This window comes from Marmota flaviventris, chromosome 1, assembly GCF_047511675.1.
Source record: "Marmota flaviventris isolate mMarFla1 chromosome 1, mMarFla1.hap1, whole genome shotgun sequence".
NCBI classification, from domain to species: domain Eukaryota; kingdom Metazoa; phylum Chordata; class Mammalia; order Rodentia; family Sciuridae; genus Marmota; species Marmota flaviventris.
In genome coordinates, this window is record NC_092498.1 from 6,661,616 (window position 1) to 6,682,148 (window position 20,533).

The following is a 20,533-nucleotide window of genomic DNA, read 5'->3' on the forward strand; positions in this document are numbered from 1 at the left end:
CTCAAGATTTTTTTTTTGAGGTGGTTGTGAATGGGATAGCTTTCTTAACTTCTCTTTCAGCTCATTTATCATTGGTATAGAGGAACATGGTTATTTATGTGTGTTAATTTTATATCCTGCTACTTTGCTGAATTCATTTATGAGTTCCAGAAGTTTTCTGGTAGAGTGTTTTGGGTCTTCTAAATATAGAGTCATGGCATTGGCAAATAGGTATAGCTTGAGTTCTTCTTTTCCTATTCGTATCCTTTTAATTTCTTTCTTTTGCCTAATGCTCTGGATAGAGTTTCAAGGACTATATTTAGTAGGACTAATGAAAGAGGGCATCCCTATGTTGTTCTAATTTTTAGAGGGAATGCTTTCCATTTTTCTCCATTTAGAATGATGTTGGCCTTGAGTTTAGCATACATTACTTTTGCAGTGTTGAGGTTTACTGCTACTGTCCCTAATTTTTCTAGTGTTTTCAACATGAATGCATGCTGTATTTTGTCTAGTGCTTTTCCTGCATCGGTGGAGATAATCATGTGATCCTTGATTTTAAGTCTGTTGAGTGGTGAATTATATTTATTTATTTCCATATGTTGAACCAACTTTGCATCCCTGGGATGAGCCCCACTTGGTCATGGTGAACTATCTTTTTAATATGTTTTTGGATATGATTTGCCAGCATCTTATTAAGAATTTTTGCATCTATGTTCATCAGGGATATTGGTCTGAAATTTTCATTCCTTGATGTGTCTTTGTCTGGTTTTGGTATCAGGGTCATACTAAATTCACAGAATGTTTGGAAGGGTTCTGAGGAAGGTTTTTGGGAGATAGTTAGTATTAGTTGAGGTCAGGAGGATGGGTCTCCACCATGGTATAAGTGACCTACTTTGGGGGCCATATCAGATCCAAGTCATAACAATATTTAAGTACAATCCATTTTTATCATGGATATTTATTAATTTCCATTAGTGTGTTTGATGGGCATGAATGATTCAGGCTTTCTGATGAGTTTTGAAGCTATTGAGGGAGTCTGTGCCTGTAAAACCCCACATTGGCACACGTGACCACTGCTGTTGTATCAATAATGAACTATTTTTTGTCTCTGATCCAGAAGTCTGATGTCTTCTACCAGAATCCATGGAACTGTCAGCAGGCCAACTTGTTGGCTTACAAGTGGCATAAGTCATACCCTTCACTGTTCCTGATAGTCCCTTAGTCTGATACAATGTAGATGGATGTCTCAGCAGTGGGTCCATGACACTGTGATCCCTCAAGATAGTATATTGCTGAGACTCTACAGGGAGAAGAGGCAGGTGAGAGAGTAAAACCTTATCACATTTCCAAATCTATTTGGTATGTGGCCAATACACTATAGCAGTGGTTAACTGCACAGATAGTCCCCCAAGTGTGGGTATGCTACTTCTAATTTTTAAGATGCAGGTCACTGTCTTCTGTATAGGTTATAACTTTGACACATAAACTAGATAACTATTGCACACACACATACACACAAAAGAAAATGCAGCTGGGTAGGGTGGTGTACATCTGTAATCCCAGCAGCTTGGGAGGCTGAGGCAGGAGGATCACAAGTTCAAAACCAGCCTCAGCAACTTAGCAAGACCCTAAGCAACTCCTGAGACCCTGTCTTTAATAAAATATAAAAAGGACTGGGGGTGTAAGTCAGTGGTATGGCACCCCTGAATTCAATCCCTGGTACCAAAAAAAGAAAGAAAAAGAAAATGCATCTGATTTCACTTCTAAGTATGAACGGAAAATGAACAAATATCAGAAATGAAATTCAACAATGTAATAAAAAGTGATATATCAGGACCAATAAAGTTTCTTGTAATGAAAACATGGATTACTATCGGGGAACCTATACAGTTCATTGTATTAATAAAGATAAGGACAAAATCATTTGATTATCTTTCATTGATGAAAGACATCAAGCAAAATTCAAACAGTGTTTTATGTGAAGATAATTAAATAGGGGTTAGTGGCATATTTATTATCTTTAGCCACAATAATGCTTCCAAACCAATGACTGGCTCCCTGTGTGTCACTTGCATGTCTGTGTTTGGTTGGGTTTCAGTGGACTGAAGCTGGCCCAGCTCAGCAGCTCTGGAACTCTCTGTGGCTCTCTGGGTATTAGTCAGAGATAGAGGAACAGAATCAATTGCATCCATCTATACTTTCTCTGTATCTGTGTCTACATTTAGATACATACAGCCTTCCCTCTGTGTCCGCAGGTTCCACAGCCACGGATTCAGATCAGAAACGCAATAGGCACACATCGTTGCCTCTGAGCCTTTTCCTTGTGCTTATTCTCTACAAAGCAACAATGGACACAGCAGTTACAATTGTATTGGGTATCATAAGTAATGCAAAGATTTCTTAAAGTGAAGGGATCATGTGTGCAGGTTACACTGAAATGCAATGCCATTTTATATAAAGGGCTGAACACATACAGAAAATTTTCGGCAGATACCAAGGAACAATTTTTTTCTCGTTTATTTATCTTTATTCTTATCTGCATTGAAAGAGAGAGAGAGAGGAAGATGAAGAGAAAGAAGGGAGAGAAAGAGAGACACTTATTTAAAGGAATTAGCTCACACAATGGTGGGGACTGGCAAGTACAAAGTCCAACCGACAAGCTGTCAAGTGTCAGGCTGGAAAGCAGCTCAGAGTTAAGGTCTTCAGTCCACAGTCCACAGGGCAAGCCAGCAGTCTTAATCTCAGGCAAGGCTTCTACTTTGCAGTCTTGAGGCTGAATTCCTTGTTCTTTGGGAAACTTCAGTCTCTGATCTTAAGACTTTCAACGGATTGGATGATGCCCACCCACATCATGGAGGGTGACCTGCTTTACCAAAGTCTCCTGGCTTCTTGTCAATTGCAGCTAACAGTACCTTCATACGAGCATCTGGGGAGTATTTGACCCAATACCGGAGTACAGCAGCCTAGGCAAGTTGGCACACCAAACCAACCATCACATCACATGTGGGCTGTCTGGGGTCCCTCTGCTCTGTGTCATTTGTCCTTTTCCTGAACCAGCAGACTGCTCCCACTCCCACAGAAGTAACACGCATGTGAAAAAAGAACAAAGATTCTTGTCCAGTAAGCAAGGGCCTGTAGGAGATGTCTGGGTGAAGGGTTTTTATAGCATCGCAAATTAAAAACTGCCCCTTGCCGCTGCTCAGCTCTTACTATTGCTTTGGACAGAGAGTAGGTAACATCGGGTGCTGTGAACTTGGGGTCATTCTTTCTGAACCACAGGGTGCTCCTGGTGGGGCCTGTGCACTGTGTTCAGCACTTCAGACTGTTCAGATTTGGGCTGTGGGTTCAAATCCCAGGAGGACGGCCCGCAGCTCTGCCTTGGCTAAGAAGTGTCCTTGCCTCCAGTCTTCAACTTCAAAAACCAAGGATAGGGTACGCTCCCCCTCCCAGGACGCCTACGAGGTTTAAATGAGTTAACTTATGTAAAGTTCTTAAAGCAGTGCCTGGTACACAGAAAGTGCTCTTTGCATATTAGTCATTATTGATCATCATTCTTTCTGTAAACCACATTTTTGTTTTTCTGTAGCTATTTCTCTGTAACTGGGACTGACCTTTTCTTGCAAAAACCCCAGGTTGGATGGTGAATCCAAAGCTGTGGGTGTTCACCAAAAACCATGTGTTCTTCCAGTCCTCACTGCTCTTGCAGTTAGTTGGGCCAGGTATCCGGGTTCTGGTCAAGAGACGTGGTTTAAGAAACAGGCAACGAGAAAGACCACAGCTCAGGTTCTGTGTAGATGTGTTCTGTTTAAGAGCTTAGCACACAGTGGTGCTTCCTCAACAAAACAACGTGACTTGAATGGCAGGAAATGAGGGCCAAATACAAAACGTAATCAATAACACAACAGAACGTAAAGTGAAATGGGACCTGTGAGCCATAAACTCGAAGTGAAGGCTAGTTGCAAATCAAGATGTCTGCCGTGCCCTCTGGGACCTAAGTTGCAGTTGGAGCCAGAGATCCCAGGATGGGGCTAATGTGGCCTCGCTACAATAGCACCAGCACCCGCCTCTTACTTATGCAAACCCTCCCCGGAGTAAAGTCATTTGATTTCAGTCCCTGGAATTTCCATATTGAATTTACAATAACTTCTTCCAGAAAAGAAATCATCAAAAGTGAGAGTCTGAGCTGGGCCTGGTGGTTCACTCCTGTATCTGGGGGGTTGAGGCAGGAGGATCGTGAGTTCAAAGCCAGCCTCAGCAACTTAGAAAGGCCCTAAACAACTCAGTGAGACCCTGTCTTTAAATAAAATACCCCAAAAAACAGCTGGGTATGTGCCTTAGTGGTTGAGTGCCCCTGGGTTCAATCCCCGGTGCCAAAGAAAAGAAAGAAAAATAAGTGACAAGCTGGAAAAATATTCAACATTAGATTTACATTCGCATCAGTCAGGTTAGGTCCAATTATGCTGCAGTAATAAACACTTCCGAAATCTCAGTGTCTGAATGCTAGCCTAATCTTTGCCCGGCTCTGCTGCAGGTCTGGGTAACTCCAAGTTCAGCTTGCAGAAAATGCCAAATATTGGAATTAAAATTAGATGACTGTTTCAATTATGGGCTAAGCAACAACATTTTCATTACTTAGGCAATGGAAGACATGGTAAATAGCTACATAATTCCTTTAAGAATTGACCAAGTGAAGGCATTTGCAGAATAATTTAAATTAGATGATTAGAAGATTTATATATTGTGTAATGATTGTGGCAAATGCTTTGTTCAATCAGAAGAGAACAAGAAAATTAGAACCACTGTCTTAGACTAACATTTTGGGGAGAATCTTCACAACCTAAATTACATGGTAACTATATCATTACCTATGCTCAGAGGGTCTCAGGTCTTTCCTGCAATGGCCTCCTTTTAATTACTGTGGTCAGATCTGTGGGGAATGTCTTAGAAAACATATTTTTGATTATTTCTTTTGCGGAGAAGAAACTTTTTAGTTTGAATCCATCCCATTTATTGATTCTTGATTTTATTTCCTGTGCTTTAGGAGTCTTGTTAAGGAAGTCAGAGCCTAATCCAACATGATGAAGATTTGGGCCTACTTTTTCTTCAATTGGGCATAGGGTCTCTGGTCTAATTCCTAGGTCCTTGAGCCACTTTGTGTTCCAGTTTTCCCGGCACCATTTGTTGAAGAGGCTATCTTTTCTCTATGTATGGCTTTGGCGCCTTTGTCTAGTATGAGATAACTATTTGTTAACTATATTTGTCTCTGTGTCCTCTATTCTGTACCATTGGTCTACATGCCTATTTTGGTGCTGATATCATGCTGTTTTTGTTACTGTTTCTCTGTAGTATAGTTTAAGGTCTGGTATTGTGACACCTCCTGGTTCACTCTTCTTGCTAAGGATTGCTTTGGCTATTCTGGGTCTCTTATTTTTTCAAATGAATTTTGGGACTGCTTTTTCTACTTCTATAAGGAATGAATTTGGAATCTCATTGGATCTGTATAACACTTTGGTTAATATGGCCATTTTTTTACAATACTAATTCTTCTCAGCAAAAGAAGCAATAATTGAGGTGAAGAGAGCCTACATTTTGGGAGCACATTTTTGCCACATGCACATCAAATAGAGAACTAATTTCCAGGATATATAAAGAACTCAAAAAAAATAACACCAAAAAACCCCACAAACAACCCAGTCAACAAATGGGTTAAGAAGCTGAACAGATACTTCTCAGAAGAAGATATACAATCAATCAATAAATGTATGAAAAAATGTTCAACTTCTCTAGTAATTAGAGAAATACAAATCAAAACTACTCCAAGATTGCATCTCAATCCAGTCAGAATGGCAACTACTAAGGATACAAACAACAATAAGTGTTGGCGAGGATGTGGGAGAAAAGGTACACTTATACATTGCTGGTGGAGTGCAAATGGGTGCAACCAATCTGGAAAGCAATATGGAGAATCCTTGGGAAACTGCAAATGGAACTACCATTGGACCCAGCTATCCCACTCCTAGGTTTATTCCCAAAGGACTTAAACATGGCATACTGCAGGGACACAGCCACATCAATGTTTATAGCAGCACAATTCACAATAGCTAAACTGTGGAACTAACCTAGATAGATGAACCAGCCCTTCAATAGGTGAATGGATAAAGAAACTGTGGTGTATCTATACACAATGGAATATTGTTCAGCATTAAAAGAGAGTAGAATTATGGTATTTGCAGGAGAATGGATGGAATTGGAGAATATCATGCTAAGTGAAATAAGCCAATCCAAAAACCAGGGTCCGAATGTTTTCACTAATCCATAATCGGGGGGCATAGAATGAGTGGAGAAACTGTGGATGGGGCAAGGGGAGGTGGTGAGAGCCACGGCTGAGTCTGTATGGCCCCTGGCATTTTGCCAACAGTATTGATTGACAGGCGCCTCTGCCTGTCCGCCTCTGCCGCAACTTTTGAGTTCTCGCACTATTTTGGAGTTCTCGTGGGGATTTCCGGGGATTCCCCGAGAGTTCCCATTGGTTGGGGAAGTGCAGGAGGAGGGATTTCCGGGAGAGATAGTTCCGGCTGGGGGTTCCTGGACAAGCCTCGTGGCGCGTTCGGGAGGATTCCCCGGGAGCTGTGTGAAGTGTTTTCCTGCAGTTTAAAAATAAAGTTTGTTCCTGCTTCAGTGGCTCGTGATTTGTGCCCAGCCAGACTGCGGCATTTGGTGGCCCGTGCGGGGAACGTCTGAAGCTTCGGGGTAAGTGAAATTACTTGCCCCTAAGGGAAGGCGAGAGAATGGGTGACCATTTTAAAAAAGAATGTGTTCTTGTTTTGATTTGTTTTGTGTTTGTTTCAAGCTGCCTATCCCTAGAATTTTCTCAGGCAGATTGGGAAAAATGGTTGGCTCAAGGTTTGAAGTTGTTCGCCCCTGAGGAAGAGATAGAAATAGACCACAAATGCACATATCAAGAAAATAGGAAAATTGATACAACAATTTTTTGTTCCGTTTTTGTTTCATTCTGTTTCGGTTTTGTTTTGTGTTATCTTATTGGGTTGCGTTATCTTTATAACAGATTAGAAATTAGTAAAAAACAAACTGAAAGAGTGTTAAGTAAATTGTTAGAGGTTCAGACCATGGAGAAAGACATTTTAGATCAAGCAAAAGAGAAGGTCTCTCAAGCTAGTCAGACAGAGGAAGAAAATTTAAAGGAAGAAAGCTTAGAGGAGAAACAGCTATTGGGGAAAAAGCTACAACAGGAGGCTGCTACTAACACCGTTCTATCATCAGAGGGCGTAATTCAACCAACAGCTCCCCCTATGGAGATAGCTGAGTGGCCCTCAAACCCCGTAGTTGATAGATGGGATCCTGAGACAGGACCTCAAAGATTAGCATGCCCTGTACTTGAGCAGGCAGGAGGGCAGCGAATTCACCGTGCTTTAGATTTCAAAACAGTGAAGCAGTTAAAGGAGGCTGTAACAACCTATGGTCCACAAGCACCCTTCACTGTAAGCATGGTCGAATCCATTACCAACTTGGACATGACGCCAGCAGATTGGGCTAGTATGTGTAAATCTGTGCTAAATGGAGGACAATATTTGTTATGGAAGGTTGCCAATGAGGAATTTTGCAGGGAGACAGCTAGGCGAAATGCAGCAGCTGGTTACCCTCAAAGAAATCTAGATATGTTGTTAGGAAAAGGACCTTATGAGGGTCAACGGCAACAAATTGAATATGATCCTGGCGTATACGCACAAATTTCTGTAGATGCGATTAGGGCATGGAAAACTTTACAGGGGCATGGAGGTTTACAAGGTCAATTATCTAAGGTAATACAAGGAACTAATGAACCTTACGCTGAATTTGTAGATAGGCTTATTCAAGCAGCTTCTAGAATTTTTGGGGATACAGAACAGGCAATGCCATTTATAAAACAACTGGCTTATGACCAAGCAAATCGTTGTTGCAGAGAGGTCATTAGACCATGGAGACATGAAGATTTAAACACATATATTAAATTATGTAGAGACATTAATGAACAAGGGCAAGTCTTAGCAGCAGTACAACAGGCTTTAGATGCCAGGCCAAAAACATGCTATAATTGTGATCAAACAGGACATTTTAAAAGGAGTTGCCCCATAGGAGGAGGGTTTAACAAAGCTAGATATCAAACGAATAGAATACCGGGTATTTGCCCACGATGCCATAGAGGGAAACATTGGGCTAATGAATGCCGTTCTCAAACCACCATAGAGGGTATTCCGTTATCAAAAAACAGACAAGGACCAAGTGTTTACCCACGATATCGTGGAGAAAGGCATCGAGCTCCATTGCCAAAAAACGGACAGGGGGGCCCAATGCTCTGGGGCCCACGACCACAAATGTACGGGGCACTGGAGGAACCCAGAAACACCATGGAGGAACCCAGCAATACCATCAGGGTAGTGCCCAGGACACATTATCCATCAGATCTCTCATCAGACGAACCAGAGGGAGCGCAGGGTTGGACATCTGCGCCTCCGCCAGAGCAGTACTAACTCCAGAGATGGGAGTTCAAATCATTCCCACAGGAGTAAAAGGACCTCTTCCCCAAGGAACAGTAGGCTTATTGTTAGGACGCAGTTCTTCTACGCTAAAAGGACTTATGATAAGTCCCGGGGTAATTGATCCCGATTATGAAGGTGAAATAAAAATTATAGCTAGTTCTCCAAAGGGTATATCAGTAATTTCACCAGGAGATAGAATAGCACAGTTATTAATAATACCCAGCCTACATGATAAATTTTCCAGTAGTACTATAGAAAGAGGTTCCAGGGGATTAGGCTCCACAGGTGTAGATTGGGCTATGCTATCTTTAAATTTAGATTCTCGCCCCATGCTAAAACTAAATATTCAAGGACATGAATTTAATGGGCTACTGGATACAGGTGCAGACCTTAGCATCATATCTCGTCAAGAATGGCCACAACATTGGCCGTTACAACAAGCCACTCAAACGCTTCGAGGCCTAGGAGTGGCAACTAATCCCCATAGAAGTGCAATGGTATTAGATTGGAAGGATCCTGAAGGATGTGAAGGAACTATACAGCCATATGTATTGGATCATCTTCCTATAAATTTATGGGGACGAGATGTCCTAGATCAATTAGGTTTGACATTAACAAATAACATCAATCCAAATGCGCCCACTATTAGGGCTAGACAAGGTTTCAGGAAAGAAAAAAGATTAAGAGAACAAGGCATAGCAACACCCATTCAAATAGATCAGGGAATAAATAGACATGGACTGGGTTTTCAGAAGGGGTCACTGAGGCAATAAAAATTACTTGGAAATCAGATAGACCAGTATGGGTTCCTCAGTGGCCCCTGACTAAAGAAAAGATACAAGCAGCCCATGACCTGGTCAAACAACAATTAGCGGAGGGACATATACAACCTTCCGTATCTCCTTACAATACTCCCATTTTTGTCATTAAAAAGAAATCTGGTAAATGGAGATTATTGCAAGATTTAAGAGCCATTAATAATGAGATGGTTATTATGGGACCTGCTCAATCGGGGATTCCTCAATTGTCTGCTTTGCCAAGAACCTGGTACGTTTTAGCTATAGATATTAAAGATTGTTTTTTTTCAATTCCAATTCATCCTGAGGATAGTCCACATTTTGCATTTACTATCCCTGCACTGAATCATGAAGGTCCTGATCAGAGATATGAATGGAAAGTACTCCCTCAAGGGATGGCTAACAGCCCAACTATGTGTCAAATTTATGTTAACAAAGCAATCCAGCCACTTAGAAATCAAAATCCTAAACTACAAATATTTCACTATATGGATGATGTATTGTTAGCACACAAAGATAAAAACACATTGCTAGAATGTTATGCCACACTTACAAATTTATTAAAAAATTATAATCTAGAGATAGCAATAGATAAAGTACAATTAAATTTTCCAATTAATTATTTAGGAGTTCTATTATCCTCAACCATGGTCCGTCCACCAAAAATTCAAATACGAGTAGATCAACTCAAATCACTTAACGACTTTCAAAAGTTATTAGGAGACATAAATTGGATAAGGCCTTATCTAGGCATACCAACAGGAGAGTTGGGACCTTTATTTGATATCCTAAAAGGTCCATCAGATCCAAATTCACCCCGCATGTTAACGCCTGAAGCAAGAAAGGCATTAAAAATTATTGAAACATATATGGAAAATATGCATTTGGATAGAATTGATATAACTTTGCCTTTATTATTTATTGTAATACCAACAAAAAATATTCCTACAGGAGTATTTTGGCAAGAAGGTCCATTATTGTGGATACATTTATCTTATTCTCCTAACACTATTCTTACTAGGTATCCTGAGGCTGTAGGACAATTAATACTCAAAGGAATAAAAGCAGCAAAGGGAGTGTTTGGAATTTCTCCCAATAAAATTATTACTCCATATACTATGGATCAAATTGATGAGTTAGCTAATGAGTTAAATACTTGGGCAATAATCATGTGTAAATCTAATGTTTCATTTGATAATCACTTACCATCTAATCCTTTGTTGTCTTTTTGGTCTTCGCATCCTGTAGTTTTTCCAAAAATGACAAGAAAAACCCCTATTATGAATGCTCCAAATGTATTCACTGATGGGTCAAATAATGGTACAGCAGCAGTAGTTACCCCTGATCAAACTTTTACATTTTTAGTACCCAAACAATCAGCTCAAAAGGTAGAGCTTAATGCAGTTTTACAAGCTTTTGTGATGTTTAAAGATTCTGTATTTAATTTATTCTCTGATAGTCAGTATGTAGTTAATGCTATAGTATCCCTTGAAGATGCTGGCAGGATTTCCCCTTCCTCTACTGTTTTCTCTTTGTTTTCTGCTATACAAAGTCTAATCTGGGACAGAAAAGATCCATTCTTTATAGGACATATCAGAGCACATACAGGATTGCCTGGAGCCCTTAGTTTGGGCAACGATTTAGCAGATAAAACTACACATGACATACATATTTTCTCTACACTAGAAGAAGCTACACATTTTCATAATAAGTTCCATGTCAATGCTAATACTTTACAAAAGCGCTTTAAAATAACTAAGGAACAAGCTAGACAAATAATAAAACAATGTCAAAATTGTGTGACCTTTTTACCACAAGTTAATCTTGGAGTCAATCCTAGAGGACTGATACCTAACCATATTTGGCAGATGGACGTCACACACTTGCCACAATTTGGAAAATTAAAATATTTGCATGTTACAGTTGATACTTCTTCCGGATTTTTGATGGGCTCCCTTCATTCCGGAGAAAAAACTAAAGATGTTATAGCTCATTGCTTACAAAATTTTGCCACTGTGGGCATTCCAAAACAGTTAAAAACAGATAATGGTCCTGGTTATACTTCTACCTCTTTTAAACAATTTTGCTCATCATTTGGCATTACTCATATAACAGGAATTCCATACAATCCACAAGGACAAGGCATAGTTGAAAGAGCTCATCAAACTATTAAAATGTACTTACTAAAGCAAAAAGAGGGAATTGGAAAGGGGTATATGTCACCCAAAGATAAACTTAAAATAACCCTTTTTACTCTAAACTTTTTAAATTTGGATTCCTCAGGGCTTAGTGCTGCGGAAAGGCATATGTGTCCAAAAAATGTACATAAGCCTAAGGTACTTTGGAAGGATATTCTAACAGGACAATGGAAAGGTCCTGACCCAGTGATTGTCTGGAGTCGGGGTTCTGTTTGTGTTTTTCCACAGGGAGAACAGCAGCCGATTTGGATTCCAGAGAGATTAACTAAAACAATTTCTACAGGCCAAAAGGAAGATGATTTGACTCAAATCCATAACAGCTGATATCCAGAACTCCAGTTTGGCTATTCTTACATCTGCGACAGTGATTAACCAGGATGCTTTTTTCAATATTTATTTTATTATTTGCCTTTTCCCACATCATAAAGTTCTATTTTATTTTTGAGCTCATACAGACCTAGGTTAATGTTTTTCTGATCAGTTTTATTTTTTGACTGTGGAGTTTTTAAGCATTGCAATGGAGATTTCACCTAGGTAAAGCTTCAAGGCCTTTACTATTGTCTTAAGTGTTGTATGTTATGTGTGCACACTTCTGTTTTGTGTTGTATGTCTGTATGTGCGTATGTCCATATATCATATATGAGGAGCGCTCATGAATAAATGGATCCGAATTTTTTTATTCACGTGATTTTAATGGTTTAATTTAGATTGGGTAAACAGCTGTTGAAAATTGTTTTAATATGTGAACAAATAGGAGGTTAACAGATCTGTTTGTTTACTTTCACCTTTCCTTCTCATTATATTTAATAATTCTGTTCAGGATAATGTAAATTGTTCAAAAAATTGTTTTCTTAGTGCCTGTTGGAATGTTACATAATTTTTTTCTTAGCATCATTGCCAGAACTCCTATCTTCATCCCAGTGCCGGTGAAGACAAAGATAAAACCAAACTACAGCTTCTTCTATAGTTATCACAACAAACTGTAAAAACTGATGCATCAATGAATAATAACTCCACAAGTAATGCTCAATTAAGGAGTCGATTTACTTTGGGAGGAAATGGACATATTGACAGATTCCTCTGCTTTGAATTGCTTGCAGACCTTGCTTGGACTATGTGTCACTTGTATGCATTGTGAACTATCTGTTGGTACAGCGAATTGTGATAGTGCTGGAGTATTTTTGTTGATGGTGTCACCGGTGGTACAATTTTTCAAAGGAGCCCTCAATTGGCTTAGTGTCATGGCATTTTGCATCCTCCTCCCTTCTGCTAGTGATGGTCTAAAATTTGGGGGCCAATGGCTTATACTGGACCGGTAGTCAGTGACGGGTATGATCCAATTGCAGTGGTATCAACCTAAGACAGGAGGCTGATGCCTAAAGGTCAGTTTTCCGATGACGGGTAAGAACCATATGTTGAATTGGACAACCTACCAGGCACGGTCCTTAAGCCACATTAACCTCACTCCCCCACTGGCACCAAGGCCAAATTTGGGGACCAACAGAGGTGAGGCAAAGAACCTCACCCCCCCACTGGTGCATAGACCTATCCACAAGTATGGCTGTATGCTGGACCGGTAGTCAGTGACGGGTATGATCCAATTGCAGTGGTACCAACCTAAGACAGGAGGCTGATGCCTAGAGGTCAGTTCATCCGATGACGGGTAAGGACCATATGTTGAATTGGACTGCCTAACAGGCACGGTCCCTAAGCCACATTGCTTGTTGTTTAATTAAACAAAAAGGGGGAGATGCTGAGAGCCACGGCTGAGTCTGTATGGCCCCTGGCATTTTGCCAACAGTATTGATTGACAGGCGCCTCTGCCTGTCCGCCTCTGCCGCAACTTTTGAGTTCTCGCACTATTTTGGAGTTCTCGTGGGGATTTCCGGGGATTCCCCGAGAGTTCCCATTGGTTGGGGAAGTGCAGGAGGAGGGATTTCCGGGAGAGATAGTTCCGGCTGGGGATTCCTGGACAAGCCTCGTGGCGCGTTCGGGAGGATTCCCCGGGAGCTGTGTGAAGTGTTTTCCTGCAGTTTAAAAATAAAGTTTGTTCCTGCTTCAGTGGCTCGTGATTTGTGCCCAGCCAGACTGCGGCAGGGAGGGGGGTAGGAAAGACGGTGGAATGAGATGGACAACATTGCCCTAGGTACATGTATGATTGCACAAATGATGTGACTCTACTTCCTAAACAACCAGAGAAGTGAAAAATTCTGCTCCATCTTTACAAAGAGCTTTCTATTGTCATGTAGAACTGATTAAAACGAATAAAAAATAAATGAAAAAAATCATACAAAAACATATCTTTGAAGTTCCTAGGTTTTTTCTTCCTTAGTTTGTCTCATAACTGTACTGTCTCATAAAGTACTGTCCTTCCTCATAACATTGTTCTCCACAAGCCTACTGCAGTTTTCCTCTTGTCAGAGCAACATAAAAATTCTTCTCAGACACTTAAGCCTTAGAAAGAATGAGAACCGGGTCTTTCCTGCAAGAAGGTATCTAAGGAAGAAGCGACTAGGGAAAGAAAAGAAACAGGGAACATTTGCCCAGGCCTGAATGCAGGAGCCCTGGACGTGGACAAGCCTCCAGAAGGAGAGGCCAGTCATTGTGTCTCTGGCACAGACTTTTCTGAGCGACCCACTGCTCCTCCAGCCTCTGTGCTCCTTATCCCAGGTCAGGGTTCAATGGCTCCAGCAGGGGAATTCTGGTTTGTTCTATTTCTGAGGTTACAAGTACAAGCGCGTGGTTTCCTGCCGTGGGCTCCTGCCCACTTCCTGCTCTGGGCCTCACCGCTGATGCAGTCCTTTCGAGGGTGTCCTGGAGCTTGGCTAGCATTTTGCTGAAAAGTGAACAGCAGATGTTCTCCATGAATTCCCTCATCTTTGCACTTTCCCGCTTCCTTAATTTACTCTCCCAAGGAGATGAGCATGTGTGGACCCCAGCAGAAGAGATAGAGAGGAGTGCACAGGGCTGTGTGGCCAGAGAAGACCAGAAAGGAGGCCATTCCTCTTGTCTGTTGGCCGGCCTGGCGGTGAGTCTGCGTGTGTGTACATTCTTGTGTATGCCTGTATTTTGTTTGTGTGTATGTGTGTGTTATGGGCGGGTGTGTGTATCCATTTCCATATTTGTGTATGTTGTGTGTGAGAGCTGTTTGTGTATGTGTGTTAGGAATCTTTGTGTGTTTGTGGTTGCGTGTACCCTTCTCTGTGTGCATGTGTGCAGGTGTGTGGGAGTGGTTCGTGTGTTGTGTATGTGCCTTTGTGTTTCTGTGTGTGCTCTGTGTGTGTTTGAGGTATTATAGGAAAAACTGTGACTCAGAAGTTAGGAGCACTGTGTGCCCTGTGCCCGGCTCCCTGCTTAGTGTGTGTCAAGCTGCTTCTGTGAGTTTCTCTTTCTTCCAGAGCAGCACAACAAGCTGGTGACAACTGCTCCATCTTCTGGAGACAATAAACACAGTGGGACCAGCAGGGTGGGTGCTGCTCAGAGAGGGGCCCTGGGGAGGCTGCCTGGTTCAGAGGGTGCAGACCTGTCCTTGGGCTGTGCTGGACACGGTGCAAACCACAAGTCCTGCTCGCAGTGCCTCAGGTGCTCCTCACCCCCTCCGCCCTCTCCTGCTGGCCACAGGCCTCTGCTAAGCCGCCTGTGTCCTTAAAGTGGAATGAGGTTGCATTGGCACAGAGCTGCTTCAGTTTCCACTGGACGTAGGGAAGCTGGGGACAAAGAGCCTGGGAGGGTCTACAGTTAGCCGGCCACGTTCTCAGGGGGAGGACGCAGTGGCCTGCTTGTCCCCTGGGGCCCGCTGACGGGTGGAGGACTGTGTTCTTGCCAGCGTGGGGCTGGCCATGACGGAGTGTGGCTGTCCACCTGTCCAGCTTCCTCTCTCCCTTGAAGTCACCAAATCTTCCTGGTCCACCTCCATCCCAGCCTAGCCTGCGAGAGCTGGCGTTCACTAAATGAAGTCACTGCTACAAAGCCATGTCCACAGTGGTCCTCCCCTGGCCAGCCCTTGGGATTTCCCGGAGGACTAAATAATCTGCCAGGTGAACAGAGCAGGAGAGACAGCCCGCAGTGCTGTGTGGAGAGAAAGCTGTGTCGGTCAAGGTCCTGTAACTGGGCTTCCACGGTTCCCCTAGATTAACGGGGCTGTGCCCATCCTCCCATGTTCTGGAAAAGCAGTCATGAGCCTTGTAATCTCCTCAATCCAGAGAAAATGACCCAGACACAGCACATGGGCTCTTGTCACACAGGACCACATTAAGCCCTACAGAAGTGCACAGCGCTCTCCTCATGTGGCTGATGGAAGTCCTGGTTGAGATAATGTGACTCTAATTTTCAAAGAGGTCTAGGAGTTAAAAGGTTATAAATATGTGGGGACCATATGGGGAGGGGCCTTCATGGTGTCTTCCGTGTCAGGCCCAACCTTCACCGTGAAGGGACATTGAGGCACAGGCTGTGAACTGATGGCCACAACCCTGAAAGTGAGGTGTCTGGCTCGCAGCAGGGCATTGTGAAGGCCCCGGGGCTGTCTTCTGGACCAGCTCTCAGCCCTCCAACCTTCACTGTTGCGCCTTCTCCAAAGATCAAGCCCAGGTGGCTCTGCCTGTCCCCAAGAGTCAGCCCTCCCCACGACTTCCTGCCCAAGTCCTGCAGGCCACTCAGCCATAGGAACCTCCCTGCCACTCCAGGACACACAGGGTTAGGTCACGCCTGCCTCTGTGTCTCTCCCCCCTCCTCTCTCCCTGCACAACAGCTCCTGGACCCTGTCCACCCACCCACTTCGGGCTCCAGGCCAGCAGCCCTTTTCTCTGGGAAACCTCTTCAACTCATGATGGAGACCACCATGAGTCGGGCAGGGCAGGGGGCTAGGCCCTCTTCTCATGCAGTCCTCCCCATCCCTAAACCAACGCAGACATCTTCTGTCTGGCAAAGGAAGGCAAAAGGCAGCATAGCTTAAAATGCAATTGAAAAATCAGTCCAATGGATCATTGCTTTCTCTAGGTGGAGGAAGACTATGTCCAGATTCCCCGCGAGAATTCTCCAAAAGAGCTGTGCCAGGAACCTACAGCAGAGCTGTCAGGAGGTAAAGCCACTTTCCCAGCAGAGGGGGGCCTGTGGTGTGCAGGTGGGACATGCTCACCTTCCTAACCTTGGCTAAGGCCAGGAAATCCTCAGTCCTCATGTCAGTGCTTATCTGCTGTGAGTGACTGCTGCCAGGGCCATCAGGTGACGCTGGGAACAAGCATGGACTCCGTGGCTGCTGCCCGTAACAGGGTTCAACCCTCTCACATCTCAGCTTGTCACCTCACCTGGGAGGGCGGAACTTAGGAATGCTGTACACTCCAGAGGAAATCCCGCATGGTGTTTTAATGTAATGTACCAAAATGATTTTTTTTTACTTTATGAACTTGAAGAGCCTGGGCCATCAAGAAAAAGTCTATCACATAGGAAAATTCGCATTTGGCCTTTTTTACCTCTTCTTACATAAGCCAGGTTCGATGTTACCTCAAAACTCCTCCCAGATCTCAGGCGATGTATCTGGCTCTGAGTCCCGTGATGGGAGCCAGCTCCACTGCTCAGCAGGGAATCCCTCGCTTCCCCTGCCCTGTGTTGGCCAGAGGCCAGAATGAGTACCCCACACCCACTTCCTGGAAACTGCTCACTTGCTCAAATGCCTGTCCTGCCCTCTTGAGAAGCTGGAGGGAGACAGAATTGGTCAGGGTGGGTCATCCCAAGGTGCAGAGGCAGGAGCAAAGCCCATGGGTGCTGAGGAGATTCAGGAAAAGACAGTGTCCGGCCGCCTTGGGGAGTCTTGGTGCTCTATGATCTGAATCCATCAATGTCTTTCATGGGGACCAGACTTGGAAACCGACCAATATTTGCCACTTCTTTATGTGCATTTGGCCTTGGTGCCTTGCAAAGTCAGGAGAGGAGAATTCCCACCTGGCCTCCAGCCCCAGTCATACTAAACATCTAGATACCAAATTCCCAGGGTTAGGTGCACATCTCTAAGTCTCCTCTCTTGACCAATGGACCTGATATTCTACTGGATGAGAATGTTCAGCCCCACCTTCAAGGACACGGGTTAAGCATGAGAGTCCAGGACAGGTCACAGAGAGAGATCTCAGCCTGTGTCTCTCCCACCCCAACCTGGGACCTCCTGCCCTCTGGGATGGAGTGCACCTACAGGCCTAGCTCCTGATAAGTGGAGAGGATGGACCCTAACCCTGTTTCCTGCGTTTTCATGAATTTGTTTAATGCTTCTAGGTCTGAGGGATAAAGAACCTCCTCCAAGGAAACTGAGGCTCATCCTGGTGGGGAAATCGGGAAGTGGGAAGAGTGCGACAGGAAACAGCATCCTTGGCAGGAAAGAATTTGAGTCTAAACTCAGCAGCAGACCAGTGACCACAACCTTCCAGAGAGGCTGCCGAGAGTGGGCAGGGATGGAACTGGAGGTGATCGACACCCCCGACATTTTGTCTCCAGGGGTCCAGGCAGGGGCGGCGGCTGCAGAGGTCTGTCAGGCCTGCACCTTCTCCTCCCTGAGGCCTCACGCGGTGCTCCTCGTGACACAGCTGGGCCGGTTCACCAGGGAGGATCAGCAGGCCGTCAGGCGCCTCCAGGAGGTCTTCGGAGCGGGGGTCCTGGCTTACACGGTCCTGGTGTTCACCCGGAAGGAAGACCTGGCTGGGGGCTCCTTGAAAGAATATGTGCGAGAGACCGACAACCAGAGCCTGGCCACGCTGGGTGTGCTGTGTGAGCAGCGCCACTGCGGCTTCAACAACAGGGCAGAGGGGCCGGAGCAGGAGGCCCAGCTGCAGGAGCTCATGCAGCAAGTGGAAGGCATCCAGTGGGAAAACGACGGCTGTCCTTACAGCAACAGGCTTCCCAATACCACCAGCAGAGCGCTGCTCAGAGAAGCACAGAAGGACAAATGAGCCCAGAGCAGGGTTCTGTGGAGGCGATCAGTGAGGGGTCCTGGCTGGAAGTGCTTCCCAAGTGCAGAAAACATTGAGAAGACTGACAGGTGCCTCCTGAGGAGCAGGCCCATTTGAGCAATGCTGGACGGGAGCAGGAGATTTGCTCAGCCCTCCGTGCCCCTGTGTCCAGCAGGGCTACTTGCTCTATTCATGGAGCACCGCCTGGTCCCCAGGTCACAGCATCTGTTGGTTCAAGGTGGTGGAGCCTTGTTTCAGGGTAGCTGCTCAGAGCCCTCCCTCCTCTCCATCCCAAAGCCCACTGTCCTCATATGGAACCTTCCATCCCATTAGCGTTTCCTGGGGGCCCTTGTCTGCACCCTAATACAGCCAAAGCATCTTGAGGGCAGGCTTGTTGCTCTTTGCCTTCCCAGGGCTTCCGGGCCATTGGAGTCAGTTAGCATGGCACAACCCAGTGTAGCTGTTGACCTGGTGACTTCCCATCTCTTGGGCTTTGCTCTTGTGTCCAGCAGGGGTGGGCAGAGTGGCTGTTAAGTCACCTGCTGTGTGGAGGGAGGAAGGGCCAGGGACTCTGACACATGGGGAGGGATGGGCCTGGGTCCAGGGAGGAGAGTGAGCAGGAGCAGAGAGGGAGAAAGTTTCTCTTGAACTCTAACAAGTGAAGTCAGGGTCAGAGTATTCGAGAAGCTGGCCTTGGGCAAGTGTGTGGGCCCTAGCCCTGGCTGCAGGGTGTGGTGGCCCTTGAGGTGCCAGGTGGGCAGAGTGGGCCAGCCCGACTCCCCCAAGGTGGACTTAGACTGGGGGTTACAGGTTACTTCCCCTCTTCCCTCGGGTTCCATGCCCTTCATTAGCTCTGCCCTGTGTACTGGAGGGTGAAGACAGTTTTCAGCCCTGTGCCCAGCCTCTCCCTTGACAGTGGGGAGGGTCTGCAGGTGAACGGGCTCCCCAGCAATGTATCTGTGGTGGGTTGAATGGAGGGAGGCAGGAAAGAAAGGGAACCTGCAAAGGAAGGTGATGGGTGCCCTAAATATCTTGGGAGCACCGTCTGGTTTATAGGAGAACTCCCAATGCACGGGTGTCTTCCTGGGTGAGTCCCCTTGAGGCTGTCCTGCACACAGGCTGTCAGGAGTGAGGTAGGCATGCTGAGAAGGGAGGAGGATGTTAGCCTGCCTCTGGCTTCTGATAGGAAGCCGTTCAACCACCTAAGCAAGCAGAGGTGTCTCAGAGGCACCTCAAATTCTTTGAGGCTCAAGATATTCCTGGGGGGTTTAACCAACTGATGGGAAGCCACAGGGAAAAGATCTCCCAATACAGTCCCCTTCTCCATTCTTCAAGCCATGGGGCAGAGGGCTCTGGCTGCCTTCCTCTGGAAGGGCGGGAAGTGGAGGTGCTGGTGACCCTGCTGAGGACCGTGGGAGATCAGCAGACACAGCCTTATCTGCCTGGTGGCTCCTCTGCTGGTGGAGGTCCTCCCAGACACCAGGACCTGCACCTACCACTCAGGCCTGCCTCACCAGGCTCTCCCAGAGGGGCAGCCTCCGAAGAAAGTGTAAATATGTCCTTGGCTCTTTCAGAGCAGAACAGAGTCATTTTGGTGTACAGTTGAGAGAGTCTTTGTGCAGAGCATTTATTGACTCGGCCATCCACTTCCTGCTGGACTGACTGTGCAGCATTTATCACCGATTCAGTTCTCACAGTTCCTAAGACTTATGTCAAAGTTTTTATTTCTGTTCACATCTTCTACTTTTCCTATTTGAATAAAATATCGATTTGATGAAAGTAGCTTTGATTTGTTATGGTGAGCCAATTTCCTCCTCAGACTACATTGTTGTTTTTTTGTGTGGGGGGGAGTGGTACCAGGCTACCAGGGATTGATCTCAGGGGCACCTGACCACTGAGTCACATCCCCAGCCCTATTTTTGTATTTTATTTAGAGACAGGGTCTCACTGAGTTACTTAATGCCTCACCATTGCTGAGGTGGCTTTGAATTTGTGATCTTCCTGTCTCAGCCCCATGAGCTGCTGGGATTATAGGTGTGCACCAGACTACGATTTTATGTATTTTTTTTTTTAATTCTCAGGCATTTATT

At 44.8% G+C, this 20,533-nt stretch overlaps 1 protein-coding gene across 1 annotated transcript; it reads left to right on the top strand.

Moving 5' to 3' along the window:
* Positions 1–14,280: 14,280 nt before the first annotated feature.
* LOC139705402 (GTPase IMAP family member 6-like) lies at positions 14,281–20,225 on the top strand. Its single transcript, XM_071610855.1, is given in 4 exon segments — positions 14,281–14,539; positions 16,507–16,588; positions 17,773–18,384; positions 18,387–20,225. Coding segments are annotated over 4 exon segments (1,002 nt in total). The 5' UTR covers positions 14,281–14,365; the 3' UTR covers positions 18,521–20,225.
* The last annotated feature ends 308 nt before the right edge of the window (positions 20,226–20,533 follow it).